Source organism: Nerophis lumbriciformis, linkage group LG13, assembly GCF_033978685.3.
Source record: "Nerophis lumbriciformis linkage group LG13, RoL_Nlum_v2.1, whole genome shotgun sequence".
NCBI classification, from domain to species: domain Eukaryota; kingdom Metazoa; phylum Chordata; class Actinopteri; order Syngnathiformes; family Syngnathidae; genus Nerophis; species Nerophis lumbriciformis.
Genome location: NC_084560.2, coordinates 46,336,001 through 46,362,920, shown reverse-complemented (window position 1 = coordinate 46,362,920; position 26,920 = coordinate 46,336,001). Strand labels below are relative to the sequence as shown.

Sequence of the window (26,920 nt, the reverse complement as noted above, 5' to 3'; positions counted from 1 at the left end):
TTCTAATTTTGTGACACACGGAATTTTGGATTTTCATTTGTTGCCACTTCAAATCATCAAAATTAAATGAAATAAACATTTGAATGCATCAGTCTGTGTGCAATGAATAAATATAATGTACAAGTTACACCTTTTGAATGCAATTACTGAAATAAATCAAGTTTTTCAAAATATTCTAATTTACTGGCTTTTACCTGTATATATCTTCAGCGTATATACTGGTAAATGAATAAATCAGGAGAGACAATAATAACTGTACAGTGCAGCAACACGTCTGTCAGTCATAGATATGAATGAGTAGATAGACAACTCACGTCTTTGAGCCATGAGAGTATAGCGACGGGGGCCAAAGAGTCTGAACATTCTGTGGTTTTAGAAGGCACAAACATTAAATCAAGTCGAGACTTTTATTAATCTGTTCACTTAGTAGGCTCGCACAATTCTCACGTATTTATAGTCTTCCATATTTACGTCCAAAAAACCCCGAAATGACGCAATACTGCAAAAGGAGGGGTCTTGTATTATTCATCATTAAATGTAATACATGTGTAATGATAGTTTACAATATAATAATTCTACATGCACAAATAGGGATGCCGTCAAGCTGAAGAAGGAGTCCTATCGGGTTCTTTTGGCTCATAGGACTCCTGAGGCAGCGGACAGGTACCGACAGGCCAAGCGGTGTGCGGCTTCAGCGGTCGCGGAGGCAAAAACTCGGACATGGGAGGAGTTCGGGGAAGCCATGGAAAACGACTTCCGGATGGCTTCGAAGCAATTCTGGACCACCATCCGCCGCCTCAGGAAGGGGAAGCAGTGCACTATCAACACCGTGTATGGTGAGGATGGTGTTCTGCTGACCTCGACTGCGGATGTTGTGGATCGGTGGAGAGAATACTTCAAAGACCTCCTCAATCCCACCAACACGTCTTCCTATGAGGAAGCAGTGCCTGGGGAATTTGTGGTGGGCTCTCCTATTTCTGGGGCTGAGGTTGCCGAGGTAGTTAAAAAGCTCCTCGGTGGCAAGGCCCCGGGGGTGGATGAGATCCGCCCGGAGTTCCTTAAGGCTCTGGATGCTGTGGGGCTGTCTTGGTTGACAAGACTCTGCAGCATCGCGTGGACATCGGGGGCGGTACCTCTGGATTGGCAGACCGGGGTGGTGGTTCCTCTCTTTAAGAAGGGGAACCGGAGGGTGTGTTCTAACTATCGTGGGATCACACTCCTCAGCCTTCCCGGTAAGGTCTATTCAGGTGTACTGGAGAGGAGGCTACGCCGGATAGTCGAACCTCGGATTCAGGAGGAACAGTGTGGTTTTCGTCCTGGTCGTGGAACTGTGGACCAGCTCCATACTCTCGGCAGGGTCCTTGAGGGTGCATGGGAGTTTGCCCAACCAGTCTACATGTGTTTTGTGGACTTGGAGAAGGCATTCGACCGTGTCCCTCGGGAAGTCCTGTGGGGAGTGCTCAGAGAGTATGGGGTATCGGACTGTCTGATTTTGGCGGTCCGCTCCCTGTATGATCAGTGCCAGAGCTTGGTCCGCATTGCCGGTAGTAAGTCGGACACGTTTCCAGTGAGGGTTGGACTCCGCCAAGGCTGCCCTTTGTCACCGATTCTGTTCATAACTTTTATGGACAGAATTTCTAGGCGCAGTCAAGGCGTTGAGGGGATTCGGTTTGGTGGCTGCAGGATTAGGTCTCTGCTTTTTGCAGATGATGTGGTCCTGATGGCTTCATCTGGCCAGGATCTTCAACTCTCACTGGATCGGTTCGCAGCCGAGTGTGAAGCGACTGGGATGAGAATCAGCACCTCCAAGTCCGAGTCCATGGTCCTCGCCCGGAAAAGGGTGGAATGCCATCTTCGGGTTGGGGAGGAGACCCTGCCCCAAGTGGAGGAGTTCAAGTACCTCGGAGTCTTGTTCACGAGTGGGGGAAGAGTGGATCGTGAGATGGACAGGCGGATCGGTGCGGCGTCTTCAGTAATGCGGACGCTGTATCGATCCGTTGTGGTGAAGAAGGAGCTGAGCCGGAAGGCAAAGCTCTCAATTTACCGGTCGATCTACGTTCCCATCCTCACCTATGGTCATGAGCTTTGGGTCATGACCGAAAGGACAAGATCACGGGTACAAGCGGCCGAAATGAGTTTCCTCCGCCGGGTGGCAGGGCTCTCCCTTAGAGATAGGGTGAGAAGCTCTGTCATCCGGGAGGAGCTCAAAGTAAAGCCGCTGCTCCTCCACATCGAGAGGAGCCAGATGAGGTGGTTCGGGCATCTGGTCAGGATGCCACCCGATCGCCTCCCTCTGGAGGTGTTTAGGGCACGTCCGACCGGTAGGAGGCCACGGGGAAGACCCAGGACACGTTGGGAAGACTATGTCTCCCGGCTGGCCTGGGAACGCCTCGGGATCCCCCAGGAGGAGCTGGACGAAGTGACTGGGGAGAGGGAAGTCTGGGCTTCCCTGCTTAGGCTGCTGCCCCCGCGACCCGACCTCGGATAAGCGGAAGAAGATGTATGGATGGATGGATGGATACATGCACAAATAATCCAATCGTAGTCCCTGAATCGTGAGATACGTACATTAGGAGGTTGTCTACAGCCACATATGTTAATGCAATAGTATAACTAGGGACCCTTTGTAGACCACACACCTGGCGAAAATAAGAGAGTGTATTTGAAAAGAGGTTGATGCTTTGCTTTTAGGGGTCAAAGGTCGTATGGTTACATATTTGTTTAGTGAGAACGCAGAGTGGGTGGTTCCGTCAGGCAGGCCGTGCGTCGTAAACCTTGACCCCCGCGCTCCGCTGACCCGGAGATGAACCCGTCCGTGGGTGGCGGGGGCGGGGGCTGCGAGGTCGTGTTTGACAGGGCGGCGTTTGTTTTCCATCAGCAGAGGGCGTCGCGGCGTAAACAGGCTTTTGATTGTGTTCATCCTGCAGGCTAATGTACGAGCTCGGAGTATAAATAGCAGGTCACTACTCCAAAAAAAGAAAAGGAAAAAAAATTACTCAGAAGAAGAAAAAAAATAATAAAACAGCACAAATCCACGGGCAGGCCAGCGTGACGTAAGGAAAAAGAAATGTGAGTGGGGATGAGAATCCACGGCAGAACATTTTCTGGATCCTTGGAGATGAAATAAGCATTATGGGTATGATGGAGGGGGGAGAACTGAGCGCTCGCTCCCTAAAGGGGCCTGAACGTGACTCAGCCTCTGAAAGAAAGACCTCACTGTTGGGATCAACACTCACCACATTTGGAACACGCGTGTCACACGCTTTGGATTTGGACAAAGATCACTATTGCTTTTATTGTCCAACGTGGAAGGACTGAGGAGGAAGAAGAAGAAGAAGAAGGCAACAACTCGCGATGCGTTCAGGGTCGCACGAGAGCGCTCGTGTTTCAGAGTGTTGGGACACGGCAGATACAGCCCAGCCAGAGAGGAGGCCAGGAAATTGAGCCCATATGTTTTTTTCCACTGTCACAAAGGAGATTGAGGAGGGGGGGTGAGGGGGGGCAAGACCGCCACGATAATCGGGTGCGGGGGCCGGGGGGGTGGATGGAAAACAGGAGGAAACGAGAGGAGGCGCATCACGAGATGATGAAAGCTTCCCATCTCCGGCCCATGCTTTCCTTTGACCGAGCAAGAATCCTATTACTTTTGGATAGGCGTCCAAAGAAGGAGGGGTCAAAGGTCAAAAGTGTGTCAGTTCCTTGCTCATTTCAATCCATCCTTCGTTCAGGGGCAGCTCAGGGCGAGGAGATGATGACCCCCCCCTTATTTGGCTTTTTCGTCAAGGTTTTCACAGCAAGAATTCTATTTGTTTTGGATAGGCGTCCAGAGTGGCTGGGCTGGAGGTCAAAGGTGCATCAGTTCCTTGCACATTTCAATCCATCCTTCGTTCAGGGGCAGCTCAGGGCGAAGAGATGATGACCCTCCCCTTATTTGGCTTTTTCGTCAAGGTTTTCACAGCAAGAATCCTATTTGTTTTTGATAGGCGTCCAAAGTGGCTGGGGTGGGGGTCAAACGTCAAAGGTGCGTCAGTTCCTTGCACATTTCAATCCATCCTTCGTTCAGGGGCAGCTCAGGGCGAGGAGATGATGACCCCCCATTTGACTTTTTCGTCAAGGTTTTCACAGCAAGAATTCTATTTGTTTTGGATAGGCGTCCAGAGTGGCTGGGCTGGAGGTCAAAGGTGCGTCAGTTCCTTGCACATTTCAATCCATCCTTCGTTCAGGGGCAGCTCAGGGCAAGGAGATGATGACCCCCCATTTGACTTTTTCGTCAAGGTTTTCACAGCAAGAATCCTATTTGTTTTGGATAGACGTCCAAAGTGGCTGGGGGGGTTAAAGGTCAAAGGTGCGTCAGTTCCTTGCACATTTCAATCCATCCTTCGTTCAGGGGCAGCTCAGGGCGAGGAAATGATGACCCCCCATTTGGCTTTTTCGTCAAGGTTTTCACAGCAAGAATCCTATTACTTTTGGATAGGCGTCCAAAGTGGCTGGGGGGGTCAAAGGTCAAAGATGCATCAGTTCCTTGCACATTTCAATCCATCCTTCGTTCAGGGGCAGCTCAGGGCGAGGAGATGATGACCCCCCCCCCCCCCCATTAGTTTTTTTCGTCAAGGTTTTCACAGCAAGAATCCTATTGCTTTTGGATAGTCGTCCAAAGTGGCTGGGGGGGTTAAAGGTCAAAGGTGCATCAGTTCCTTGCACATTTCAATCCATCCTTCGCTCAGGGGCAGCTCAGGGCGAAGAGATGATGACCCCCACCCCCTTATTTGGCTTTTTTCGTCAAGGTTTTCACAGCAAGAATCCTATTGCTTTTGGATAGGCGTCCAAAGTGGCGGGGGGGGGGGGCTGGGGGGTCAAAGGTCAAAGGTGCGGCAGTTCCTTGCACATTTAAATCCATCCTTCGCTCAGGGGCAGCTCAGGGCGAGGAGATGATGACTCCCCCCACCCTTATTTGGCTTTTTCGTCAAGGTTTTCACAGCAAGAATCCTATTATTTTTGGATAGGCGTCCAAAGTGGCTGGGGTGGGGGTCAAAGGTCAAAGGTGCGTCAGTTCCTTGCACATTTCAATCCATCCTTTGTTCAGGGGCAGCTCAGGGCGAGGAAATGATGACCCCCCATTTGACTTTTTCGTCAAGGTTTTCACAGCAAGAATTCTATTTGTTTTGGATAGGCGTCCAAAGTGGCTGGGGTGGGGGTCAAAGATGCGTCAGTTCCTTGCACATTTCAATCCATCCTTCGTTCAGGGGCAGCTCAGGGCGAGGAGATGATGACCCCCCCCCCTTATTTGGCTTTTTCGTCAAGGTTTTCACAGCAAGAATTCTATTTGTTTTGGATAGGCGTCCAGAGTGGCTGGGCTGGAGGTCAAAGGTGCATCAGTTCCTTGCACATTTCAATCCATCCTTCGTTCAGGGGCAGCTCAGGGAGAGGAGATGATGACCCCCACCCCATTTATTTGACTTTTTCGTCAAGGTTTTGACAGCAAGAATCCTATTTGTTTTTGATAGGCGTCCAAAGTGGCTGGGGTGGAGGTCAAAGGTGCGTCAGTTCCTTGCACATTTCAATCCATCCTTCGTTCAGGGGCAGCTCAGGGCGAGGAGATGATGACCCCCCCCCCCTTATTTGGCTTTTTTCGTCAAGGTTTTCACAGCAAGAATCCTATTTGTTTTGGATAGACGTCCAAAGTGGCTGGGGTGGGGGTTAAAGGTCAAAGGTGCGTCAGTTCCTTGCACATTTCAATCCATCCTTCGTTCAGGGGCAGCTCAGGGCGAGGAGATGATGACCCCCCCCCCCTTATTTGGCTTTTTCGTCAAGGTTTTCACAGCAAGAATCCTGTTTGTTTTGGATAGGCGTCCAAAGTGGCTGGGGTGGTGGTCAAAGGTCAAAAGTGTGTCAGTTCCTTGCACATTTCAATCCATCCTTCGATCAGGGGCAGCTCAGGGCGAGGAGATGATGACCCCCCATTTGACTTTTTCGTCAAGGTTTTCACAGCAAGAATCCTATTTGTTTTGGATAGGTGTCCAAAGTGGCTGGGGTGGGGGTTAAAGGTCAAAGGTGCGTCAGTTCCTTGCACATTTCAATCCATCCTTCGTTCAGGGGCAGCTCAGGGCGAAGAGATGATGACCCCCCCTTATTTGGCTTTTTCGTCAAGGTTTTCACAGCAAGAATCCTATTACTTTTGGATAGGCGTCCAAAGTGGCTGGGGTGGGGGTCAAAGGTCAAAGGTGCGTCAGTTCCTTGCACATTTCAATCCATCCTTTGTTCAGGGGCAGCTCAGGGCGAGGAAATGATGACCCCCCATTTGACTTTTTCGTCAAGGTTTTCACAGCAAGAATCCTATTACTTTTGGATAGGCGTCCAAAGTGGCTGGGGTGGGGGTCAAAGGTCAAAGGTGCATCAGTTCCTTGCACATTTCAATGCATCCTTCGTTCAGGGGCAGCTCAGGGCGAGGAGATGATGACCCCCCCTTATTTGGCTTTTTCGTCAAGGTTTTCACAGCAAGAATCCTATTTGTTTTGGATAGGCGTCCAAAGTGGCTGGGCTGGGGGTCAAAGGTGCGTCAGTTCCTTGCACATTTCAATCCATCCTTCGTTCAGGGGCAGCTCAGGGCGAGGAGATGATGACCCACCCCCGCCCTTATTTGGCTTTTTTGTCAAGGTTTTCACAGCAAGAATCCTATTACTTTTGGATAGCCGTCCATAGTGGCTGGGGTGGAGGTCAAAGGTGCATCAGTTCCTTGCACATTTCAATCCATCCTTCGTTCAGGGGCAGCTCAGGGCGAGGAGATGATGACCCCCCATTTGACTTTTTCGTCAAGGTTTTCACAGCAAGAATCCTATTACTTTTGGATAGGCGTCCAAAGTGGCTGGGCGGGGGGGATCAAAGGTCAAAGGTGCGTCAGTTCTTTGCACATTTCAATCCATCCTTCGTTCAGGGGCAGCTCAGGGCGAGGAGATGATGACCCGACCCCTTATTTGGCTTTTTCGTCAAGGTTTTCACAGCAAGAATCCTATTACTTTTGGATAGGCGTCCAAAGTGGCTGGGGTGGGGGTCAAAGGTGCGTCAGTTCCTTGCACATTTCAATCCATCCTTCGTTCAGGGGCAGCTCAGGGCGAGGAGATGATGACCCCCTAAAAAAGATACAAAGGCACACCACCAGCAGAAAATGTTAAAAAATGAAACTCCACCAGGTTGTCGTGCCTTATTTTGAGTGTGTAGTGCATTAGTTCCTGTCTTGCGCTGTTATTTTGGTGACCCTTCCTGTTTTGTTGGTGTTGTCCTGTAGCAGCTTCACGCCTTCCTTTGAGTGCTATTGCCCACACCTGCTTCGTTTTGGCAGTGAAGACTATTGAAGTTGTGCGGACGCGTTCCTTCTTTGTGTGGACATTGTTGATGGTCATGTCATGTACGCATGTACTTTGTGGACGCCGTCTGCTGCTCCACACGCTGCAAGTTTTTGCTGTTGTCCAGCATTCTGTTTTTCTTTACTTTGTAGCCAGTTCAGTTTTACTCTTGTTTTGCATAGCCATCCCTATGCTTCAGTGCCTTTTGTTCATTTTTGGTTTAAGCGTTACATACCTTTTTTTTACCTGCACAGGCACTAGACAACAGCACATTATTATAATTATTGATTTGCAAAAAATATTTTTTGGACCAATTAGGGTTAGGGTTGGGGTTGGGGTTGGGGTTAGGATTAGGGTTAGGGTTAGGGTTAAGCATAAAGCAAAAGAGTTGGTTAGGGCTAGGGTTGGGGGTGGGGTTGGGATTAGAATTAGGGTTAGGGTTAGGCATAAAGCAAAAGAGTTGGTTAGGGTTAGGGCTAGGGTTGGGGGTGGGGTTAGGGTTGGGGTTGGGGTTAGGATTAGGGTTAGGTTTAGGATTAGGATTAGGTATAAAGAAAATAGTTGGTTAGGGCTAGGGTTGGGGGTGGGGTTAGGGTTAGGGTTGGGGTTGGGGTTAGGATTAGGATTAGGGTTAAGGTTAGGCATAAAGCAAAAGAGTTGGTTAGGGCTAGGGTTGGGGGTGGGGTTAGGGTTGGGGTTGGGGTTAGGGTTAGGATTAGGGTTAGGATTAGGATTAGGGTTAGCCATAAAGAAAAAGAGTTGGTTAGGGTTAGGGCTAGGGTTGGGGGTGGGGTTAGGGTTGGGGTTGGGGTTAGGGTTAGAATTAGGGTTAGGATTAGGATTAGGGTTAGCCATAAAGAAAAAGGGTGGTTAGGGTTAGGGCTAGGGTTGGGGGTGGGGTTAGGGTTAGGGTTGGGGTTGGGGTTAGGATTAGGATTAGGGTTAGGCATAAAGAAAATGAGTTGGTTAGGGCTAGGGTTGGGGGTGGGGTTAGGGTTAGGGTTGGGGTTAGGATTAGGGTTAGGGTTAGGCATAAAGCAAAAGAGTTGGTTAGGGCTAGGGTTGGGGTTAGGTTTAGGGTTAGGATTAGGATTAGGGTTAGGGTTAGACATAAAGAAAGGGAGTTGGTTAGGACTAGGGTTAGGGTTAAGCATAAAGCAAAAGAGTTGGTTTGGGTTAGGGCTAGGGTTGGGGGTGGCGTTAGGGTTAGGGTTGGGGTTGGGGTTAGGATTAGGGTTAGGGTTAGGCATAAAGCAAAAGAGTTTGTTAGGGTTAGGGCTAGGGGTGGGGTTAGGGTTGGGGTTAGGGTTAGGGTTAGGATTAGGGTTAGGGTTAGGCATAAAGAAAAAAAAGAGTTGGTTAGGGCTAGGGTTGGGGTTAGGGTTAGGGTTAGGATTAGGGTTAGGGTTAGGCATAATGAAAAAGAGTTGGTTAGGGTTAGGGTTAGGGTTAGGGTTGGAAATGGGGTTAGGGTTAGGCATAAAGCAAAAGAGTTGGTTAGGGCTAGGGTTGGGGTGGGGTTAGGGTTGGGGTTAGGGTTAGGATTAGGATTAGGGTTAGGGTTAGGCATAAAGAAAAAATAGTTGGTTAGGGCTAGGGTTGGGGTTAGGGTTAGGGTTAGGATTGGGATTAGGATTCGGCATAAAGAAAAAGAGTTGGTTAGGGTTAGGGCTAAAAGTGGGGTTAGGGTTAGGGTTGGGGTTGGGGTTAGGATTAGGATTAGGGTTAGGGTTAGGCATAATGAAAAAGAGTTGGTTAGGGTTAGGGTTAGGGTTAGGGTTGGAAATGGGGTTAGGGTTAGGCATAAAGCAAAAGAGTTGGTTAGGGCTAGGGTTGGGGTGGGGTTAGGGTTGGGGTTAGGGTTAGGATTAGGATTAGGGTTAGGGTTAGGGTTAGGCATAAAGAAAAAATAGTTGGTTAGGGCTAGGGTTGGGGTTAGGGTTAGGGTTAGGATTAGGATTAGGATTCGGCATAAAGAAAAAGAGTTGGTTAGGGTTAGGGCTAAGGGTGGTGTTAGGGTTGGGGTTGGGGTTAGGATTAGGGTTAGGGTTAGGCATAAAGAAAAAGTGTTGGTTAGGGAAAGGGCTAGGGTTGGGGTTGGGGTTAGGGTTAGGATTAGGATTAGGGTTAGGCATAAAGGAAAAGAGTTGGTTAGGGTTAGCGCTAAGGTTGGGGTTGGGGTGGGGTTAGGGTTAGACATAAAGAAAGGGAGTTGGTTAGGGCTAGGGTTAGGGTTAAGCATAAAGCAAAAGAGTTGGTTAGGGTTAGGGGTGGGGTTGGGGTTAGGATTAGGGTTAGGGTTAGGCATAAAGCAAAAGAGTTGGTTAGGGTTAGGGCTAGGGTTGGGGTTAGGGTTGGGGTTGGGGTTAGGGTTAGGGTTAGGATTAGGGTTAGGCATAAAGAAAAATAGTTGGTTAGGGCTAGGGTTGGGGTTAGGATTAGGATTAGAAATAGGATTAGGATTAGGATTATGATTCGGCATAAAGAAAAAGCGTTGGTTAGGGTTGGGGTAGGGTTGGGGGTGGGGTTAGGGTTGGGGTTAGGGTTAGGATTAGGATTAGGGTTAGGGTTAGGCATAAAGAAAAAATAGTTGGCTAGGGTTGGGTTTAGGATTAGGATTAGGATTACGATTCGGCATGAAGAAAAAGCGTTGGTTAGGGTTAGGGCTAGGGTTGGGGGTGGGGTTAGGGTTAGGGTTGGGGTTGGAGTTGGGATTAGGGTTAGGGTTAGGGTTAAGCATAAAGTAAAAGAGTTGGTTAGGGTTAGGGCTAGGGTTGGGGGTGGGGTTAGGGTTGGGGTTGGGGTTAGGATTAGGATTAGGGTTAGGCATAAAGAAAAATAGTTGGTTAGGGCTAGGGTTGGTGTTTGGGTTAGGATTAGGATTAGAATAAGGATTAGGATAAGGATTACGATTCGGCATAAATAAAAAGCGTTGGTTAGGGTTGGGGTTGGGGTTAGGGTTAGGGTTGGGGTTAGGGTTAGGGTTGGGGATAGGGTTAGGATTAGGATTAGGGTTAGGGTTAGGCATAAAGAAAAAATAGTTGGCTAGGGTTGGGGTTAGGGTTAGGATTAGAATTAGGATTAGGATTACGATTCGGCATGAAGAAAAAGCGTTGGTTAGGGTTAGTGCTAGGGTTGGGGGTGGGGTTAGGGTTAGGGTTGGGATTAGGGTTAGGGTTAGGGTTAGGGTTAGGCATAAAGCAAAAGAGTTGGTTAGGGTTAGGGTTAGGGTTGGGGTTGGGGTTGGGATTAGGGTTAGGGTTAGGGTTAGGGTTAGGCATAAAGCAAAAGAGTTGGTTAGGGTTAGGGCTAGGGTTGGGGGTGGGGTTAGGGTTAGGGTTGGGGTTGGAGTTGGGATTAGGGTTAGGGTTAGGGTTTTGCATAAAGTAAAAGAGTTGGTTAGGGTTAGGGCTAGGGTTGGGGGTGGGGTTAGGGTTGGGGTTGGGGTTAGGATTAGGATTAGTGTTAGGCATAAAGAAAAAATAGTTGGTTTGGGCTAGGGTTGGTGTTAGGGTTAGGATTAGGATTAGAATAAGGATTAGGATTAGGATTACGATTCGGCATAAATAAAAAGCGTTGGTTAGGGTTGGGGTTGGGGTTCGGGTTAGGGTTAGGGTTGGGGTTAGGGTTAGGGTTAGGGTTGGGGTTAGGGTTAGGATTAGGATTAGGGTTAGGGTTAGGCATAAAGAAAAAATAATTGGCTAGGGTTGGGGTTAGGGTTAGGATTAGAATTAGGATTAGGATTACGATTCGGCATGAAGAAAAAGCGTTGGTTAGGGTTAGTGCTAGGGTTGGGGGTGGGGTTAGGGTTAGGGTTGGGGTTGGGGTTAGGGTTAGGGTTAGGCATAAAGCAAAAGTGTTGGTTAGGGTTAGGGTTGGGGTTGGGATTAGGGTTAGGGTTAGGGTTGGGGTTGGGGTTAGGATTAGGGTTAGGGTTAGGCATAAAGCAAAAGAGTTGGTTAGGGTTAGGGCTAGGGTTGGGGGTGGGGGTTAGGGTTAGGATTAGAATAAGGATTAGGATTAGGATTACGATTCGGCATAAATAAAAAGCGTTGGTTAGGGTTGGGGTTGGGGTTAGGGTTGGGGTTAGGGTTAGGGTTGGGGATAGGGTTAGGATTAGGATTAGGGTTAGGGTTAGGCATAAAGAAAAAATAGTTGGCTAGGGTTGGGGTTAGGGTTAGGATTAGAATTAGGATTAGGATTACGATTCGGCATGAAGAAAAAGCGTTGGTTAGGGTTAGTGCTAGGGTTGGGGGTGGGGTTAGGGTTAGGGTTGGGGTTGGGGTTGGGATTAGGGTTAGGGTTAGGGTTAGGGTTAGGCATAAAGCAAAAGAGTTGGTTAGGGTTAGGGTTAGGGTTAGGGTTGGGGTTGGGATTAGGGTTAGGGTTAGGGTTAGGCATAAAGCAAAAGAGTTGGTTAGGGTTAGGGCTAGGGTTGGGGGTGGGGTTAGGGTTAGGGTTGGGGTTGGAGTTGGGATTAGGGTTAGGGTTAGGGTTAAGCATAAAGTAAAAGAGTTGGTTAGGGTTAGGGCTAGGGTTGGGGGTGGGGTTAGGGTTGGGGTTGGGGTTAGGATTAGGATTAGTGTTAGGCATAAAGAAAAAATAGTTGGTTTGGGCTAGGGTTGGTGTTAGGGTTAGGATTAGGATTAGAATAAGGATTAGGATTAGGATTACGATTCGGCATAAATAAAAAGCGTTGGTTAGGGTTGGGGTTGGGGTTAGGGTTAGGGTTGGGGTTAGGGTTAGGGTTAGGATTAGGATTAGGGTTAGGGTTAGGCATAAAGAAAAATAATTGGCTAGGGTTGGGGTTAGGGTTAGGATTAGAATTAGGATTAGGATTACGATTCGGCATGAAGAAAAAGCGTTGGTTAGGGTTAGTGCTAGGGTTGGGGGTGGGGTTAGGGTTAGGGTTGGGGTTGGGGTTAGGGTTAGGGTTAGGCATAAAGCAAAAGAGTTGGTTAGGGTTAGGGTTGGGGTTGGGGTTGGGATTAGGGTTAGGGTTAGGGTTGGGGTTGGGGTTAGGATTAGGGTTAGGGTTAGGGTTAGGCATAAAGCAAAAGAGTTGGTTAGGGTTAGGGCTAGGGTTGGGGGTGGGGGTTAGGGTTAGGGTTAGGGTTAGGATTAGAATAAGGATTAGGATTAGGATTACGATTCGGCATAAATAAAAAGCGTTGGTTAGGGTTGGGGTTGGGGTTAGGGTTGGGGTTAGGGTTAGGGTTGGGGATAGGGTTAGGATTAGGATTAGGGTTAGGGTTAGGCATAAAGAAAAAATAGTTGGCTAGGGTTGGGGTTAGGGTTAGGATTAGAATTAGGATTAGGATTACGATTCGGCATGAAGAAAAAGCGTTGGTTAGGGTTAGTGCTAGGGTTGGGGGTGGGGTTAGGGTTAGGGTTGGGGTTGGGATTAGGGTTAGGGTTAGGGTTAGGGTTAGGCATAAAGCAAAAGAGTTGATTAGGGTTAGGGTTAGGGTTGGGGTTGGGGTTGGGATTAGGGTTAGGGTTAGGGTTAGGCATAAAGAAAAAGAGTTGGTTAGGGTTAGGGCTAGGGTTGGGGGTGGGGTTAGGGTTAGGGTTGGGGTTGGAGTTGGGATTAGGGTTAGGGTTAGGGTTAAGCATAAAGTAAAAGGGTTGGTTAGGGTTAGGGCTAGGGTTGGGGGTGGGGTTAGGGTTGGGGTTGGGGTTAGGATTAGGATTAGTGTTAGGCATAAAGAAAAAATAGTTGGTTTGGGCTAGGGTTGGTGTTAGGGTTAGGATTAGGATTAGAATAAGGATTAGGATTAGGATTACGATTCGGCATAAATAAAAAGCGTTGGTTAGGGTTGGGGTTGGGGTTAGGGTTAGGGTTGGGGTTAGGGTTAGGGTTGGGGTTAGGGTTAGGATTAGGATTAGGGTTAGGGTTAGGCATAAAGAAAAAATAATTGGCTAGGGTTGGGGTTAGGGTTAGGATTAGAATTAGGATTAGGATTACGATTCGGCATGAAGAAAAAGCGTTGGTTAGGGTTAGTGCTAGGGTTGGGGGTGGGGTTAGGGTTGGGGTTGGGGTTAGGGTTAGGGTTAGGCATAAAGCAAAAGAGTTGGTTAGGGTTAGGGTTGGGGTTGGGGTTGGGATTAGGGTTAGGGTTAGGGTTAGGGTTGGGGTTGGGGTTAGGATTAGGGTTAGGGTTAGGCATAAAGCAAAAGAGTTGGTTAGGGTTAGGGCTAGGGTTGGGGGTGGGGTTAGGGTTAACCCTTCTTTTACTGCTTTTTTACATCATGGCCAAGGGACTACAGATGAAAACTAGCATTCTAGCTAATTCTGGCTTTTTTTTTAACCATGTCTAGTCATGTGTTTTATGAAATTGTCTTGTCCGCTTTGAAATAAACTCATCTAATCTAATAATGAAGATTAAAAAACAATTTTACTTTTTTATATTTGCATAGTATGTTTATATTAAAATTGTAACTACACTTCTTTATATATCTAGAAAGGCTGGTCCTAAAGAAATAGGCATTTTTCGGAGGTCTCAAGAAGGTAACAAATACAAGAATGTGTGTGTGTGTGTGTGTGTGTGTGTGTGTGTGTGTGTGTGTGTGTGTGTGTGTGTGTGTGTGTGTGTGTGTGTGTGTGTGTGTGTGTGTGTGTGTGTGTGTGTGTGTGTGTGTGTGTGTGTGTGTGTGTGTGTGTGGCGGAAAATAGCAGATGTTAAAAGTGTAACTTCAATGTTGAGTATTTCTTAGAAATGAAGAATATGAAAAATCTTGGTGTTTATTTCAAGGATGTTCGGGGAAACGAGGCCTTGAGGCTAGAAAAGGTTTTATCTGATCATTGGAACAAACTTTAACAATTAAAATAATGGATAGCTGCAGCCGGAATGAAGCAACAATATGAGTTGTCAGATAACATTTTTATTTATGAGCAGCTGAAGTGGACAGAACATAGAATGTTATTGTCCTCAGACAAGAATCCTGTGTTTTTTTTTGACTCTTTAACATAGCATGTATCCTATGTACAAACCCCGTTTCCATATGAGTTGGGAAATTGTGTTCGATGTAAATATAAACGGAATACAATGATTTGCAAATCCTTTTCAACCCATATTCAATTGAATATGCTACAAAGAAAAAGAAAAAGACTTCCGGACGGCTTCGAAGCAATTCTGGACCACCATCCGCCGCCTCAGGAAGGGGAAGCAGTGCACTATCAACACCGTGTATGGTGAGGATGGTGTTCTGCTGACCTCGACTGCGGATGTTGTGGATCGGTGGAGGGAATACTTCAAAGACCTCCTCAATCCCACCAGCACGTCTTCCTATGAGGAAGCAGTGCCTGGGGAATCTGTGGTGGGCTCTCCTATTTCTGGGGCTGAGGTTGCTGAGGTAGTTAAAAAGCTCCTCGGTGGCAAGGCCCCGGGGGTGGATGAGATCCGCCCGGAGTTCCTTAAGGCTCTGGATGTTGTGGGGCTGTCTTGGTTGACAAGACTCTGCAACATTGCGTGGACATCGGGGGCGGTACCTCTGGATTGGCAGACCGGGGTGGTGGTTCCTCTCTTTAAGAAGGGGAACCGGAGGGTGTGTTCTAACTATCGTGGGATCACACTCCTCAGCCTTCCCGGTAAGGTCTATTCAGGTGTACTGGAGAGGAGGCTACGCCGGATAGTCGAACCTCGGATTCAGGAGGAACAGTGTGGTTTTCGTCCTGGTCGTGGAACTGTGGACCAGCTCTATACTCTGGGCAGGGTCCTTGAGGGTGCATGGGAGTTTGCCCAACCAGTCTACATGTGCTTTGTGGACTTGGAGAAGGCATTCGACCGTGTCCCTCGGGAAGTCATGTGGGGAGTGCTCAGAGAGTATGGGGTATCGGACTGTCTGATTGTGGCGGTCCGCTCCCTGTATGATCAGTGCCAGAGCTTGGTCCGCATTGCCGGCAGTAAGTCGGACACGTTTCCAGTGAGGGTTGGACTCCGCCAAGGCTGCCCTTTGTCACCCATTCTGTTCATAACTTTTATGGACAGAATTTCTAGGCGCAGTCAAGGCGTTGAGGGGATCTGGTTTGGTGGCTGCAGGATTAGGTCTCTGCTTTTTGCAGATGATGTGGTCCTGATGGCTTCCTCCGGCCAAGATCTTCAGCTCTCACTGGATCGGTTCGCAGCCGAGTGTGAAGCGACTGGGATGGGAATCAGCACCTCCAAGTCCGAGTCCATGGTTCTCTCCCGGAAAAGGGTGGAGTGCCATCTCCGGGTTGGGGAGGAGATCTTGCCCCAAGTGGAGGAGTTCAAGTACCTCGGAGTCTTGTTCACGAGTGAGGGAAGAGTGGATGGTGAGATCGACAGGCGGATCGGTGCGGCGTCTTCAGTAATGCGGACGCTGTATCGATCCGTTGTGGTGAAGAAGGAGCTGAGCCGGAAGGCAAAGATCTCGATTTACCGGTCGATCTACGTTCCCATCCTCACCTATGGTCATGAGCTTTGGGTTATGACCGAAAGGACAAGATCACGGGTACAAGCGGCCGAAATGAGTTTCCTCCGCCGAGTGGCGGGTCTCTCCCTTAGAGATAGGGTGAGAAGCTCTGTCATTCGGGGGGAGCTCAAAGTAAAGCCGCTGCTCCTCCACATGGAGAGGAGCCAGATGAGGTGGTTCGGGCATCTGGTCAGGATGCCACCCGAACGCCTCCCTAGGGAGGTGTTTCGGGCACGTCCGACCGGTAGGAGGCCACGGGGAAGACCCAGGACATGCTGGGAAGACTATCTCTCCCGGCTGGCCTGGGAACGCCTCGGGATCCCCCGGGAGGAGCTGGACGAAGTGGCTGGGGAGAGGGAAGTCTGGGCTTCCCTGCTTAGGCTGCTGCCCCCGCGACCTGACCTCGGATAAGCGGAAGAAGATGGATGGATGGATGGATGCTACAAAGACAACATATTTGATGTTCAAACTCATAAACTTTATTTTTTTTGTTGCAAATAATAATTAACTTTAGAATTTCATGGCTGCAACACGTGCCAAAGTAGTTGGGAAAGGGCATGTTCACCACTGTGTTACATGGCCTTTCCTTTTAACAGCACTCAGTAAACGTTTGGGAACTGAGGAGACACATTTTTGAAGCTTCTCAGGTGGAATTCTTTCCCATTCTTGCTTGATGTACAGCTTAAGTTGTTCAACAGTCCGGGGGTCTCCCTTGTGCTATTTTAGGCTTCACATTTTCAATGGGAGACAGGTCTGGACTGCAGGCGGGCCAGTCTAGTACCCGCACTCTTTTACTATGAAGCCACGTCGATGTAACACGTGGCTTGGCATTGTCTTGCTGAAAATAAGCAGGGGCGTCCATGGTAACATTGCTTGGATGGCAACAGATGTTGCTGTATGTACCTTTCAGCATTAATGGTGCCTTCACAGATGTGTAAGTTACCCAAGTCTTGGGCACTAATACACCCCCATACCATCACACATGCTGCCTTTTCACACTTTGCGCCTAGAACAATCCGGATGGTGCTTTTCCTCTTTGGTCCGGAGGACACGACGTCCACAGTTTCCAAAAAACAATTTGAAATGTGGACTCGTCAGAGCACTTTTCCACTTTGTATCAGTCCATCTTAGATGAGCTCAGGACCCAGCGAAGCCGACGGCGTTTCCGGGTGTTGTTGATAAACGTTTTTTCGCCTCGCATAGGAGAGTTTTAACTTGCACTTACAGACGTAGCGAGCAACTGTAGTTACTGACAGTGGGTTTTCTGAAGTGTTCCTGAGCCCATGTGGTGATATCCTTTACACGCCGACGTCGCTCGTTGATGCAGTACAGCCTGAGGGATCGAAGGTGCTTACGTGCAGTGATTTCTCCAGGTTCTCCGAACCCTTTGATGATATTACGGAGCGTAGATGGTGAAATCCCTAAATTCCTTGCAATAGCTGGTTGAGAAATGTTGTTCTTAAACTGTTCAACAATTTGCTCTCGCATTTGTTGACAAAGTGGTGACCCTCGCCCCGTCCTTGTTTTGTGAACGACTGAGCATTTCATGGAATCTACTTTTATACCCAATCATGGCACCCACCTGTTCCCAATTTAGCCTGCACACCTGTGGGATGTTCCAAATAAGTGTTTGATGAACTTTATCAGTCTTTTTTGCCACCTTTCCCAACTTCTTTGTCACGTGTTGCTGCCATCAAATTCTAAAGTTAATGATTATTTGCAAAAAAAAAAAAATGTTTATGAGTTTGAACATGAAATATGTTGTCTTTGTAGCATATTCAACTTTTATATTTACATCTAACACAATTTCCCAACTCATATGGAAACGGGGTTTGTATTTGAGGCACACTATTGATTTTGGACGTAAAAGCAAGAGTGAGTATGACGGATGTTTGTATTCCTAAAGTGAGTTACTATTGATTTTGTGTGAGATCTAAATCAACTAAATCCAAGCTTTCATTAAGAATGCTTTTATTTTGAAAGTCCTGATGTGTCTCTAATTGACGTCTCCGTCTGTCCTCCCTCAGTCTCCTAAAGTGCGTCCGTACTCGGCGATGGACGGCGTGCCCTTCTTCCTCAGCAGAGTGAAGGCGGAGCCCCCAGAAGACCTTCTGGCTCACGACCTGCACTTCCACACGCAGACCGAGCCGGTGGACCTGTCCATCAACAAGCCCCGCCCCTCCTCTTCCTCCCACATCATGTCGTCCTCGCCGCGGAGATCCGCCTTCTCGCCGTCGTCCCTGTCGTCGTCCTCTTCGTCTTCGTCGCCGTCCGTCATCACCTCCGCCTCCTCGCTGCTCTCGCCGGGCCCTCTGGTGGCGCCCGGCGGCGGGATGAGAGGTCAGCCATATTTGCACATCCTGCACTCTGTGCCGCCGCCGCCGTCCAGCCCGCTGGGCCTGCAGGCTCTGGGCAAGCTGGGCGGTCACGTGCACCGCATCCCCGTAGTGGTGCAGTCGCTGCCCCTCATGTACACCACCGCCGTGCGCTCCACCTCCAGCCTCAACAACGCCATCATGCTACCTCTGCTGGACGACGCCAAGAGCCAGGGCAAAGGTATGTTCCATTTCCTGTTCTATGGTTATCATCACATGTCTCGATTAGTTCCATTTCAAGTTCTATGGTTATCATCACATGTCATGATTAGTTCCATTTCCTGTTCTATGGTTATCATCACATGTCACGATTAGTTCAATTTCCTGTTCTATGGTTATCATCACATGTTATGATTAGTTCCATTTCCTGTGCTACGATTATCACGTCTTGATTAGTTCCATTTCCTGTCCTATGGTTATCATCACATGTCCCGATTAGTTCAATTTCCTGTTCTATGGTTATCATCACATGTCGCGATTAGTTCCACTTCCTGTTCTATGGTTATCATCACATGTTATGATTAGTTCCATTTCCTGTTCTACGGTTATCATCACATGTCGTGATTAGTTCCATTTCCTGTTCTATGGTTATCATCACATGTTATTAGTTCCATTTCCTGTTCTATGGTTATCATCACATGTTATGATTCGTTCCATTTCCTGTTCTATGGTTATCATCACATGTTATTAGTTCCATTTCCTGTTCTATGGTTATCACATGTTATTAGTTCCATTTCCTGTTCTATGGTTATCAACACATGTCGCGATTAGTTCCACTTCCTGTTCTATGGTTATCATCACATGTCGTGATTAGTTCCATTTCCTGTTCTATGGTTATCATCACATGTTATGATTAATTCCATTTCCTGTGCTACGATTATCACGTCTTGATTAGTTCCATTTCCTGATCTATGGTTATCATCACTTGTCGCAATTAGCTTCATTTCCTGTTCTATGGTTATCGTCGCAAGTCTCGATTAGTTCCATTTCAAGTTCTATGGTTATCATCACATGTCGAAATTAGTTCCATTTCCTGTTCTATAGTTATCGTCGCAAGTCTCGATTAGTTCCATTTCAAGTTCTATAGTTATCATCACATGTCATGATTAGTTCCATTTCCTGTTCTATGGTTATCATCACATGTCGTGATTAGTTCCATTTTCTGTTCTACGGTTATCATCACATGTCGCAATTCGTTCCATTTCCTGTTCTATGGTTATCATCACATGTTATGATTAGTTCCATTTCCAGTTCTATGGTTATCATTACATGTCCTGATTAGTTCCATTTCCTGTTCTATGATTATCATCACATGTCGTGATTAGTTTCATTTCCTGTTCTACGGTTATCATCACATGTCGTGATTAGTTCCATTTCCTGTGCTACGATTATCACATGTCTTGATTAGTTCCATTTCCTGTTCTATGGTTATCATCACTTGTCGCAATTAGCATCATTTCCTGTTCTATGGTTATCATCACATGTCATGATTAGTTCCATTTCCTGTTCTATGGTTATCATCACATGTCGAGATTCATTCCATTTCCTGTTCTATGGTTATCATCACATGTCGAGATTCATTCCATTTCCTGTTCTGTGGTTATCATCACATGTCATGACTAGTTCCATTTCCTGTTCTATGGTTATCATCACATGTCGCGATTAGTTCCATTTCCTGTTCTACGGTTATCATCACATGTTATGATTAGTTCCATTTCCTGTGCTACGATTATCACATGTCTTGATTAGTTCCATTTCCTGTTCTATGGTTATCATCACATGTCGCGATTAGTTCCATTTCCTGTTCTATGGTTATCATCACTTGTCGCAATTAGCATCATTTCCTGTTCTATGGTTATTATCACATGTCATGATTAGTTACATTTCTTGTTCTACGGTTATCATTACATGTCGTGATTAGTTCCATTTCCTGTTCTATAGTTATCGTCGCAAGTCTCGATTAGTTCCATTTCAAGTTCTATGGTTATCATCACATGTCGTGATTAGTTCCATTTCCTGTTCTATGGTTATCATTACCTGAAGAGATTAGTTCTATTTCCTGTTCTATGGTTATCATCACATGTCGAGATCAGTTCCATTTCCTGTTCTATGGTTATCATTACATGTCAAAATTAGTTCCATTTCCTGTTCTATGGTTATCATCACATGTCATGATTAGTTCTATTTCCTGTTCTATGGTTATCATCACATGTCGCGATTAGTTCCACTTCCTGTTCTATGGTTATCATTACATGTCGAGATTAGTTCCATTTCCTGTTCTATGGTTATCATCACATGTCGTGATTAGTTCCATTTCCTGTTCTACGATTATCACATGTCCCGATTAGTTCCATTTCCTGTTCTATGGTTATCATCACATGTCATGATTAGTTCCATTTCCTGTTCTATGGTTATCATCACATGTCATGATTAGTTCCGTTTCCTGTTCTATGGTTATCATTACCTGTAGAGATTAGTTCCATTTCCTGTTCTATGGTTATCATCACATGTCGTGATTAGTTCCATTTCCTGTTCTATGGTTATCATCACATGTCGAGATTAGTTCCATTTCCTGTTCTATGGTTATCATCACACGTCGTGATTAGTTCCATTTCCTGTTCTATGGTTAGCCTCACATGTCACGATTAGTTCCATTTCCAGTTCTATGGTTATCATCACATGTCATGATTAGTTCCATTTCCTGTTCTATGGTTATCATCACATGTCGTGATTAGTTCCATTTTCTGTTCTACGGTTATCATCACATGTCGCAATTCGTTCCATTTCCTGTTCTATGGTTATCATCACATGTTATGATTAGTTCCATTTCCAGTTCTATGGTTATCATTACATGTCCTGATTAGTTCCATTTCCTGTTCTATGATTATCATCACATGTCGTGATTAGTTTCATTTCCTGTTCTACGGTTATCATCACATGTCGTGATTAGTTCCATTTCCTGTGCTACGATTATCACATGTCTTGATTAGTTCCATTTCCTGTTCTATGGTTATCATCACTTGTCGCAATTAGCATCATTTCCTGTTCTATGGTTATCATCACATGTCATGATTAGTTCCATTTCCTGTTCTATGGTTATCATCACATGTCGAGATTCATTCCATTTCCTGTTCTATGGTTATCATCACATGTCGAGATTCATTCCATTTCCTGTTCTGTGGTTATCATCACATGTCATGACTAGTTCCATTTCCTGTTCTATGGTTATCATCACATGTCGCGATTAGTTCCATTTCCTGTTCTACGGTTATCATCACATGTTATGATTAGTTCCATTTCCTGTGCTACGATTATCACATGTCTTGATTAGTTCCATTTCCTGTTCTATGGTTATCATCACATGTCGCGATTAGTTCCATTTCCTGTTCTATGGTTATCATCACTTGTCGCAATTAGCATCATTTCCTGTTCTATGGTTATTATCACATGTCATGATTAGTTACATTTCTTGTTCTACGGTTATCATTACATGTCGTGATTAGTTCCATTTCCTGTTCTATAGTTATCGTCGCAAGTCTCGATTAGTTCCATTTCAAGTTCTATGGTTATCATCACATGTCGTGATTAGTTCCATTTCCTGTTCTATGGTTATCATTACCTGAAGAGATTAGTTCTATTTCCTGTTCTATGGTTATCATCACATGTCGAGATCAGTTCCATTTCCTGTTCTATGGTTATCATTACATGTCAAAATTAGTTCCATTTCCTGTTCTATGGTTATCATCACATGTCATGATTAGTTCTATTTCCTGTTCTATGGTTATCATCACATGTCGCGATTAGTTCCACTTCCTGTTCTATGGTTATCATTACATGTCGAGATTAGTTCCATTTCCTGTTCTATGGTTATCATCACATGTCGTGATTAGTTCCATTTCCTGTTCTACGATTATCACATGTCCCGATTAGTTCCATTTCCTGTTCTATGGTTATCATCACATGTCATGATTAGTTCCATTTCCTGTTCTATGGTTATCATCACATGTCATGATTAGTTCCGTTTCCTGTTCTATGGTTATCATTACCTGTAGAGATTAGTTCCATTTCCTGTTCTATGGTTATCATCACATGTCGTGATTAGTTCCATTTCCTGTTCTATGGTTATCATCACATGTCGAGATTAGTTCCATTTCCTGTTCTATGGTTATCATCACACGTCGTGATTAGTTCCATTTCCTGTTCTATGGTTAGCCTCACATGTCACGATTAGTTCCATTTCCAGTTCTATGGTTATCATCACATGTCATGATTAGTTCCATTTCCTCTTCTACGATTATCACATGTCCCGATTAGTTCCATTTCTTGTTCTATGGTTATCATCCCATGTCGTGATTAGTTCCATTTCCTGTTCTATGGTTATCATTACCTGGAGAGATTAGTTCCATTTCCTGTTCTATGGTTATCATCACATGTCGTGATTAGTTCCATTTCCTGTTCTATGGTTATCATCACATGTCGAGATTAGTTCCATTTCCTGTTCTATGGTTATCATCACACGTCGTGATTAGTTCCATTTCCTGTTCTATGGTTAGCCTCACATGTCACGATTAGTTCCATTTCCAGTTCTATGGTTATCATCACATGTCATGATTAGTTCCATTTCCTCTTCTACGATTATCACATGTCCCGATTAGTTCCATTTCTTGTTCTATGGTTATCATCCCATGTCGTGATTAGTTCCATTTCCTGTTCTATGGTTATCATCACATGTCGCAATTAGTTCCATTTCATGTTCTATGGTTATCATTACATGTCATGATTAGTTCAATTCCTGTTCTGTGATTATCACATGTCATGATTAGTTCCATTTCCTGTTCTACGATTATCACATGTCCCGATTAGTTCCATTTCTTGTACTATGGTTATCATCACATGTCATGATTAGTTCCATTTCCTGTTCTACGGTTATCATCACGTCGTGATTAGTTCCAGTTCATGTTCTATGGTTGTCATCACATGTCATGATTAGTTCCATTTCCTGTTCTACGATTATCACATGTCCCGATTAGTTCAATTTGCTGTTCTATGGTTATCATCACAAGTTGTGATTAGTTCCATTTCCTGTTCTATGGTTGTCATCCCATGTCGTGATTAGTTCCATTTCCTGTTCTACGGTTATCATCACATGTCGTGATTAGTTCCATTTGCTGTTCTATGGTTATCATCACATATCGCGATTAGTTCCATTTGCTGTTCTATGGTTATCATCACATGTTGTGATTAGTTTAATTTCCTGTTCTATGGTTATCATCACATGTCATGATTGGTTCCATTTCCTGTTCTATGGTTATCATCACATGTCGTGACAAGTTTCATTTCCTGTTCTATGGTTATCATCACATGTCATGATTAGTTCCATTTCCTGTTCTACGATTATCACATGTCGTGATTAGTTCCATTTGCTGTTCTATGGTTATCATCACATGTATTGATATATTGATTGCTCCTAAATATTCCAAAGTCAACTTTTTTATAAGAAAAGGGAAGAGTTTGGGAACAACAGCAACTCAGCCACCAAGTGGTAGGCCACGTAAACTGACAGAGAGGTCAGCATAGTGCAAAGACTTTCTGCACAGTCACTTGCTACAGAGCTCCAAACTTCATGCCACCTTCCAATTAGCCCACGTACAGTACGCAGAGAGCTTCATGGAATGGGTTTCCATGGCCGAGCAGCTGCATCTAAGCCATACATCACCAAGTCCAATGAAAAGCGTGGGATGCAGTGGTGTAAAGGACATCACCACTGGACTCTAGAGCAGTGGAGACGCCTTCTCTGGACTGATGAATCACACTTTTCCATCTGGCAATCTGATGGACCAGTCTGGGTATGGAGGTTGCCAGGAGAACGCTACGTTTCGGACTGCAGTGTGAAATTTGGTGGAGGAGGAATTATGGTGTGGGGTTGGTTTTTCAGGAGTTGAGTTCCAGTGAAAGGAACTTTGAATGCTCCAGGATACCAAATCATTTTGGACAATTCCATGCTCCCAACCTTGTGGGGAACAGTTTGGAGCGGGGCCCCTTCCTCTTCCAACATGACAAGGTCCATAAAGACATGGATGACAGAGTCTGGTGTGGATGAACTTGACTGGCCTGCACAGAGTCCTGACCTGAACCCGATAGAACACCTTTTGGGATGAATTAGAACGGAGACTGAGAGCCAGGCCTTCTCCACCAACATCAGTGTGTGACCTCTTTTGGAAGAATGGTGGAAAATTGCTATAAACACACTCCGCAACCTTGTGGACAGCCTTCCCAGAAGAGTTGAAGCTGTAATAGCTGCAAAAAGGTCATATTGAACCCTATGGGTCAGGAATGGGATGGCACTTCAAGTTCATATGTGAGTCAAGGCAGGTGGCCAAATACTTTTGGCAATATAGAGTATATTTGTAATATTCTAAATAGAGAATTTGTAGAATTACAAAAATATAGTGATACAAGATGCAAGTCCCAAAAAAATGATTGTGATTTGTTAAAAAAGGGGAGAAAACAGTAACTTTTGAGAATATCAGAATTTTTTTTTTTTAATGAGAAATAATTTGTAGATTTTTCAAAGAAAAAATAAATATTACAAGGGAAAAAAAAAAAAGTTGTATTTTTGAAGGAAAATTGTTGACTTTCAAGAATAAAGTCATAATTATTTGTATTTAAAAAAAATATATATTTTGGCAAAATATTACTTTTGGCAATATAGAGTATGTATCGCGACGTAGAGTTTAGGCCGTATCGCCCATCTCTACTTGTAAACGCATAAAAAACTCTGAAAAGCTTTTAGATGCTCAAAAAACTTGAGTCTAAGGCTGCAGCTAACGATTATTTTTCTATCGATTAATATATAGATTATTTTTTTCGATTAATCGGTTAATCTATAGATTATTTTTTCGATTAATCTGTAGATTATTTTTCCTTTTACCGATTATTTTTTTTATTTAAAATGAAGATGAAAAAATAAATGTAGGCCAGTTTTTTCAAAAGGCATGGCTTTTATTTACAAAAAAAAAAGTATGGCCACTCAGTCAACATTGACAACAACATGACAAAATATTCTGTAACAATGTAAACATTTAAAACTTTAACATTTAACAAAATTAAAAGTAGCTTATTTGCTTTTTAATGTGCAAATACAAAAGTAAACATCCAGTGCAAATCTTAATATTCTGCAATAGTATAAGCATTTCTAAAGTAAAAGTATTGCTTATTTTGCTTTAAAATGTGCAAAAATAAAGATAAACATCCAATTCAAAAAAGTGCAAAACGGAAATATTCTGTAACAAGTGTAAACATTTCAACAAAAGTAAAAGTATTGCTTATTTGCTCAAATGTGCAAAAATAAAGATAAACATCCAATACAAAAAAGTGCAAAACTAAATATTCTGTAACAACAGTGTAAACATTTCAACAAAAGTAAAACTTTTGCTTATTTTGCTTAATAACACAACAATGATAGTATGATTAAAGTGAAAGTTAATTGTTGGTTTGTACATAGTATACGTAACTGTTAATGTTGTAAAAGGTATTTGCACAACTAATTAACGTTAGCGTTAAAGAGGAGCGCGTCTTTGTAAACACTGAACAGGCACGCCAAACTCTCCTCTCAGAGCAAAACGGTGCTTTAGTTTATGAATTTACAACGCAGATACAAATGACACATTCATGTTTTTGTGTAATGATGACAACGTATACTCACGCGGACGATTGACTAGTTGATGGTGATGGCAAGAACGCTGCCGTTGTGCTGCTATGATAGGCCATTCCCGCTCGACACAGTGTGCATACAACAACATTATTAGCAGAGGTGGGTAGAGTAGCCAGAAATTGTACTCAAGTAAGAGTACTGTTACTTTAGAGATTTATTACTCAAGTAAAAGTAAGGAGTAGTCACCCAAATATTTACTTGAGTAAAAGTAAAAAGTATGTTGTGAAAAAACTACTCAAGTACTGAGTAACATACACACACATATCATATATATATATATATATATATATATATATACACATACATTGATATATACAGTATATAATTTATATTTATTTATTTTGCCGTTTTTGTTTACATGTTAAAGGTGTTTTAATGAATATACATGCATGTTTAACACATATAGATTCCTTTCTTTCATGAAGACAAGAATATAAGTTGGTGTATTACCTGATTCTGATGACTTGCATTGATTGTAATCAGACAGTAGTGATGATAACGTCCACGTTTTCAAATGGAGGAGAAAAAAAGTTCCTCCTTTCTGTCTAATACCACATGAAAGTGGTTGTTTTTTGGCATCTTATTTGTCCAGCTTCCATATTCGTTTTTATACACTTTACAAGAAATACATTGGCGGCAAACTCCGTAGCTTGCTAGCTTGTTTGCGCTGGCTTTCGGAGACTCTTTTTTTTGAAAGCGCAGGCGCGATGGAGCGGCACTTTTATTGTGAAGACAGGAACTGTGCAGTCAGTCTTTAGGCTTTTGACGGGATGTACGGTTGAAATAAAAAAGTATCTTGATTGATTGATTTGAACTTTTATTATTAGATTGCACAGTACAGTACATATTCCGTACAATTGACCACTAAATGGTAACACCCGAATAACTTGTTTCAACTTGTTTAAGTCAGGTCATGTGACCACCTGGCTCTGTTTGATTGGTCCAACGTCACCAGTGACTGCATCTGATTGGTGGAACGAAGTGAAACGTCACCAGTAAGGCAGGCACTTTGAAGGTCTGTCTGACAGACCAAAACAAACAAAGCGTGCATTAAC

General features: G+C 44.8%; 1 protein-coding gene across 1 annotated transcript in view; it reads left to right on the top strand.

Annotated features, from left to right (window-relative positions):
* Window positions 1-26,920, top strand: part of klf12b (Kruppel like factor 12b) — a 91,802-nt gene that overhangs the window by 9,008 nt on the left and 55,874 nt on the right. The window contains exon 2 of the mRNA XM_072914541.1: window positions 17,804-18,332. Coding sequence (XP_072770642.1) covers window positions 17,804-18,332 — 529 coding nt within the window. The remainder of the gene's footprint in view (window positions 1-17,803; window positions 18,333-26,920) is intronic.